Source organism: Lacerta agilis, chromosome 1, assembly GCF_009819535.1.
Source record: "Lacerta agilis isolate rLacAgi1 chromosome 1, rLacAgi1.pri, whole genome shotgun sequence".
Taxonomy (NCBI): Eukaryota; Metazoa; Chordata; class Lepidosauria; order Squamata; family Lacertidae; genus Lacerta; species Lacerta agilis.
Window position 1 is genome coordinate 77,292,560 of NC_046312.1, and position 6,597 is coordinate 77,299,156.

General features: G+C 48.0%; 1 protein-coding gene across 1 annotated transcript in view; it reads right to left on the minus strand.

Moving 5' to 3' along the window:
• B4GALNT4 (beta-1,4-N-acetyl-galactosaminyltransferase 4) overlaps nt 1–2,033 on the minus strand; it is a 172,400-nt gene extending 170,367 nt beyond the window's left edge. The window contains exon 1 of the mRNA XM_033156438.1: nt 1,772–2,033. Coding sequence (XP_033012329.1) covers nt 1,772–1,922 — 151 coding nt within the window. The 5' untranslated portion in view covers nt 1,923–2,033. The remainder of the gene's footprint in view (nt 1–1,771) is intronic.
• Nucleotides 2,034–6,597: the final 4,564 nt, after the last annotated feature.

The following is a 6,597-nucleotide window of genomic DNA, read 5'->3' on the forward strand; positions in this document are numbered from 1 at the left end:
TGGTTTCATATCTTAGCTTAAAGATGCCATTTCATAGTTTTAAAAAAAAATGCTTATATGTTTTAAGGCATATTTTCCAAAGAATAGTTCTAAATATCTAACCAAATCAAAGGACAGTGGAAAGCTGTCGATTTCTTGTTTTTATTAATTCCAGAACAAGTTTTTAGAAACTTCATATCTGCCAGCTGTGGCTCCGCATCATTTCCTGTTTGTGTAAGATATGTGCATATCATTATGCTCCTACCTGTAGCTGGAAATACGCAAGTCTGAGGGTCCTGGCCCAGTCAAGAACCAAAAGCTGCATTTAAAGAATAACTTTTAAAAATTGAACCTGGGGAGTGCCTCCAACCCATTCCCTTAATTTTCATCTTCATGCTGTTTCTTCCATGTAGCTAGACATCAAACACATGTGCCAGTGAACAACCATCACTGCAGGAGGTGCTCTACCCTCCTGCCTATCCAATATCTACCTACAAGAGCACAGCCCCCTTGGTCATTCACAACAAGCCAGTGGCATAAAGATAAAGCTGTCGCTAGATTGGTAGAGGGCTCTCTTTTAACAAGCCTGCACAAAACTCAGCAACTGACCTGGTTAGAGAGCTGGATTTTCCATGTGCTTTGGAATTCTCCCCCCCCCCAAATATACAGTGGAGCTCTGTGCTGATTCAGAAATGATCACACAGTCTTGCTCTAAAGAAATATTGAGTTGCTGCTACAAACACTCTGCCATGAAGACTAAAGACCTGGAGGGTTTGGACAGTTTGTTGGCAATTATAGCCAAGTGCCTGACCTGAGCTTTGAAACCCAGCTAACCACACAGAGGCTCTTCTGTATGCCTCTCTGAATCAAGATTGCCGCCTTTGTCTTGGCAATCCTTGGTACATTTACTTGGGAGTAAGTCTCCTTGGACACAGTGGGGCTTATTTCAGAGTAAACATGCATAGAACTACAGAATTTCCAATACCAATTCTCCAGCCAAAGGGGGAGTATTCTGCAAATTGGGAGAATGTAAGCACCTTAAGAGATCAAGGGTTTGGCAAAGGCAAGAGCTTGGCTGTCCTCCTTGAACCGAGATCAATTCAAATAGCCACAGATCTTTTTCTTTAAAAAAAACACCAAAACAAATACTAGTGTGTTCACATGCACTCTTTTAAAAGTTATGACCAGCACCAGGTTTGGGGAAGACACTGGAAGGCGAAATATATAGCAAATATATGAAAGGACTTTTGAGAGTTGGCACCCTACCTGCACAAAGTGCAAAAATGAGACAATGGCCCTGCTCCTAATGAGCAAAGAGTACATATCCAAAATCACTTAAAACCCAGTCCTCCTGTATCACAGCCTTTCTTCCTCTCCAGGTGAGTGGAGCAGGAATCCTAACTTACCAGCAAGTGTCAGTATTTAAAGTGGGTCGTGGTGGTAACTATTCCAGATAAAGTATTCCAGGGCACAAGAGTTGTGGTCTCTGGAAGGGACTGCATGGGTGAGGTTATTATACTTTGATTCAAAACTAAGTAAGGGGAGGGGGGAGAAGGAAAGGAAATGCAACGATTGATTTGAAAGCAATTGAACAAAGGCGAAAGAAGATCCCCTGAGGTGAGGAAGGCCCTCACTCCGGGGTAGGCTGTTGTTGTTTAGTCGTGTCCGACTCTTCGTGACCCCATGGACCAGAGCACGCCAGGCACTCCTGCCTTCCACTGCCTCCCGCAGTTTGGTCAGACTCATGTTGGTAGCCTCGAGACATAAAAGGGGGGGCCCGCCGCTTGCTTACCTCTGCCGTAGGCGAAGTGCAGGCGCAGCGCCTTGCCTTGGCGCACCAGGCTGATGTGCAGGTAGGTGAACCACACGGCGAAGGTGAGGAGCACCAGGAGCAGCAGCAGCTTGAACTGCTTCCGGATCTTCTTCACCGGGAACCACAGCATCCTCCAGGCAGCATTCCCGGGGGGGTCTGCCTGCCCCCGGGGGGTGAGCGAGGGGCGCCCGGGCCGCCAAGGGAAAGCGGCGGCGGCGGCGGCGGCGCAGGGGGTGTTGCCGGGCGGGTCCTCGCGCCTAACCCGGCCGCCGGCTCGGCCCCTCGCCGCTCATTTCGCCCCCAGTGCCGCTCCCCTCAGAGCTACGCCCGCTCCCCGCGGGGCGCCCGCCCCTCACCTGCAGCGGCGGCGGCGGCGGCAACTTCGGCGCCTCGCGGCTGGCGCGAAAACTTCGCTGTGGCGCTGACCGCGCACGGCGCGCGAAGCGACGGAGCTGAGGAGGAGGCTGAGGAGGACGCGGAGAGGCGCCCGGCGGAGATGCGGGGAGGAGGCTCCTAGCGCTCTCCCCGGAGCGGATCCCAGCCGCCTCCCGCCAGGTCCCGGCGGCGAGGGACAAAGGCATCCAGGCAGCGGCGGGGAGGCATCGGGGAGGCTCCCGGCGACCGTGAGGGGAGGCGGCGGGTCGACGTCGCCCTGAGCCGCGGGGCTGGCGGGTCGCTCGCTCGCCGAGACCTCCCTCCTTCCCGCCGGGCTGCCCAGCTGCCCAGAATCCTCTCCCCAATGTGATAATCCGTCCACGGCAGGCAATGAATGGAGGGAGGGAGGGAGGGAGCAGCAGCAGCGCGGAGTTTCTCCCCCTCCGCCTCCTTCTCCCCGCCGCCTCCTGGCTCCGGGGCTGCTATTGCATTGCACTGACTCCTCGGCCCGCGCTTTACATTGTCCTCCTCATGGCTGCAAAGCAGCGGCTGCTGCTGCTCTTACTACGCCCGTCCTGCGCGCGCGGCTTGCAGCGATGCTCTGGCAGCACCACCATTGCCCCTTCGCCACCGCCGCTGCTCTGGCTCGGCTCGAAGAGAGCAGCATCCCCACGCTGTGATGCAACCGAGGCTGAAACGGGGCAGACAGACAGACAGACCCGCCGGGCCCAATCGGAGCCCGGCACTTCTCCTTTCGTCCAATCCTCAGCTTCAGGAGGCGGCAACGAAGGCGAGGCTCGGCTGTGAGCGGCGTTCATCTCCACGCCAACGTGCAAACATCCACCTGGGGAGCGGACCCGGTGGATGCCGTGGCGAGGCGAAGGGGGGGAGCAAAAAAGGAAGGCGAATGTCCTTTCACCTCCTGCAAACATCCTAGGCTTTGAGTGCAGCTTATGGAAGAGAACTGTGGCTTTTCTAGCTTCAGGAAGAACCTCTCCCGTTTCCTAAGTGTTGGAGCTCGTTCTGTTGCCAGGCGAATTGCAATGGTATTGCGGCCTCCCCTTAGCGAGGGTTGGTACCTTCCCAACAGATGCAAGCCGATACTCTAAGGCAGCAAAGGATGCTCCAAGATGGTTAAGGCTGGGGAGGGATGCTGGCATAGTCTGAGGCGGCCACAGGTAGAAGTGCAATACCGTGTGCACTTGAGGAAGGATGCAGGCGCTTTATTCTCTCACATGTGCACAAACAGCAACAAATCCAAACGCTGTGCACCTTATATGTGAACATCTTTGCTTTTGTCTCAAAAGTTTATTATTTCTTGCTGTAAATGACCAGAGATCACACACTGACAGCCAGTGTGGTGTAGTGGTTAAGAGTGGTAAACTAGTAATCTGGGGAACCGGGTTCGTGTCTCCACTCCTCCACATGCAGCTGCTGGGTGACCTTGGGCTAGTCACACTTCTCTGAAGTCTCTCAGCCTCACTCACTCACAGAGTGTTTGTTGTGGGGGAGGAAGGGAAAGGAGAATGTTAGCCGCTTTGAGACTCCTTCGGGTAGTGAAAAGCAGGATATCAAATCCAAACTCTTCTTCTTCTTCTTCTTCTTCCCCAACGTGGTGCCCTGCATCTGTTTTTGGTCTACAAAACCTATTGTCCCTGTGCATTGGCTATTTTGCCCCTCCAAAACACCTCAAGGGCACCCAACACCTTGCCCCTCCAAAACACCATGGAGAAGGCTGTCATAGAATGATGGAATTGTAGAGTTGGAAGGCATCCCCATGGGGTCATTTAGTCCAACCCCCTGCAATGCAGGAATCTCAACTTAAGCATCCATGACAGATGGCCATCCAACCTATGCTTTAAAAACCTCCAATGTCTACTCAGCCAAACTAGCAGTTCAAGGTTGTTGCCCCATCTGCAAATCAGGAGTGGGTGCAGGTTCTCAAGCTTTGCGCTTCTGGGTTTGTTTGTTTGTTAAATTCAGTTTCCTCTAGGTGTTCTTATAGTGTTATGATGTTCAGATACTGAAGATGTGTCCAAATATGCTCACTGTTGCAAGGCTTTCCTTTTATATTGATCACAATATAACAATATTACAACTTAAAGCCTGTTTTCTTTGCCTCTGACAGTTCACACAAACAAACGATAAGAGCTTGGAAGAACTCAAACATTTGCATGCTATTTTGGGATATTTTACCAGGTTAGGTTATATCCTGTCTTTATTGAGCACCTCTCCTGATCTTCTCCTTAGTCATTCATTAATCCCACAATCTTCAGTGTGTTTCCCCATCACTTTCCTAACTTCTAAATGTTGGTTTCTTTTCTCTTTTTTTAAAGTGAATTTGTTGCACTAGACTAGAGTAACCACCCTGATAGAAATGGTTCAGTTTCTTTTGAGTGACACAGCACAAAGAATGGTCCTTTATGCACTAGCTGGGAGGGGGAGAATGGAAACAGAAAAAAGTTAGGCAAAATCACTATAAATTGTTGTGGGAATGTGGAGGTTTAATCTGAATTCAAGATGGATTTGGGTTTGTTGGTGTCTCTGGTAACTTCTCTCTCTTACAACATGGATGTTGTGGATTTTAGAAAGGTAAAATTATATTAGAATTAGAGCTGTCAGAGTTGCACAAAGGAAACTGTTTGAATACTTTGGAACTTGGCAAAAACTGTGCAGATTTTTATATTATGGGTGCATGTTTTGTATTATTGATGCTATTGTTTAATGCAGGTTTGTTGTTGACTTTGGTTAGAACAATAAACTTATGAACTGAACTAGGGCAGCAGAGCCCTTTAATCCACTTCATTTGGGCAAACATAAAGTTTTGCACTTGGACTGGTCCTGCAAAATAGTGAGGCTAGAGGCTATGAGCATTAACAATCTTCTGTAAACTTGTTCCTGAATGAATATGCATTGTCTTAGTCTGTAGGGCACATTCTCTGTTTGCTCTTTTCAATAGCCAAGTTCTGTCTACCGGTATATCTTAAGCTTTTCCCCTATCTACCTAATCCTGCTCTCTGGAATATCATCAAACCTTCTAGTATATCCTACCAAGAACAAGAAGCAATGCAAGCAGGATGTGGCTGGGCTAAGAAAACATGGTAGACAGACATGCTGGAATCAGCTGACAATGGGCTTAAGAAAGGAAAGGTCACATCATTCATTACACTATAACAGGCACATCCAACTCCCAAGAGACTGCAATCTACTCACAGTATTTAAAAAAAAAACTGGCAGTGATCTACCCAGTTGTTGAGCTTTTATGGAGCCAAAGTTGTTGAGCTTTTTTTTAGGGTGGAGATCCTAAAGGGGTCCTAAGATCAACCAGGAACATCCTGCAATCGACCAGTATATCGCAATCGACCTGTTGGACATGCCTGCACTATAATAAACGGATGCAAAGATGAGAACAAAAACACTATGTTCAAATTAATAATAGCACTGTATTCCAGATATAGCACATGACATGTTTTACCGTGCCTTTCAATCTGATGGAATCATGATTGATGGGTTATCTAAAAGCGTTTTAAATTGCAGTTTAGTTTATCAAGATTACAATATACAAATACCAGGATTTATGAGTGCTTTCCTTCCAAGCCATCATTGTATTATCTTGATTAGGCTTGGGAATGGTTCCTCCCAGAACTTGATAACATAGAAAGAAAAAGTAAACTCCAATATCCACAGTAGGACAATATCTTTATTAAGACAATAAAAATGTTCAAAAATAGTGTGCAAGCTTTCGAGATCACTATTTTGTGACATTTCAGTAAGAAAATCCACAAACAAAAAACAGACATCAACCCAACATCATCTCGCAGAATTGTTGTCAAATACTAAGTAGCTTACATGTTAACTTTTGACTTTTGGTTCATGAAAAGCAGCTTGGCTGGATTTTTAGGCTATGTATTAGTTTGGGAGATGTTGGGCAGGATATGAATAGGATCAGGACTGTCTCTAAGCCATTACACTAGATCTGCTCTCCTTCATTGTCCAAAGTGACTGAACTGTGGACCAAAGGGGCCTCTGGGTTGACTCTCATCTCTTCCAAGATCTCAGGTGGCTAGAGAAAACCACTCAGGTTTTTGTGGGCAATATGGAGACAATAGTTAGCACTTAGTGTGTTCTGCCCCTTTTATTATTTATATTTATTGCATTTATCTCCTACTTTTTCTTCAAGGAGAACAAGGTGGCACACACATTTCTTCCCCATTTTATCCTGGCAACAACCCTGTTAGGCTGAGTGCATGTGACTGGCCCCAAGTCACCTAGTAAGCTTCAGGACTGAGTCAGGATGTGAACCCTGCCCTCCCAGGGTCTAGTTGACCACTCTAACCACTATGCCACAATAGCTTGCTCACACTGAAAGACCTGGATGGGGTCGGGGATTTGCTTTACAGAGGCTTCCCTTTAATGCCACCTGAAAGGAT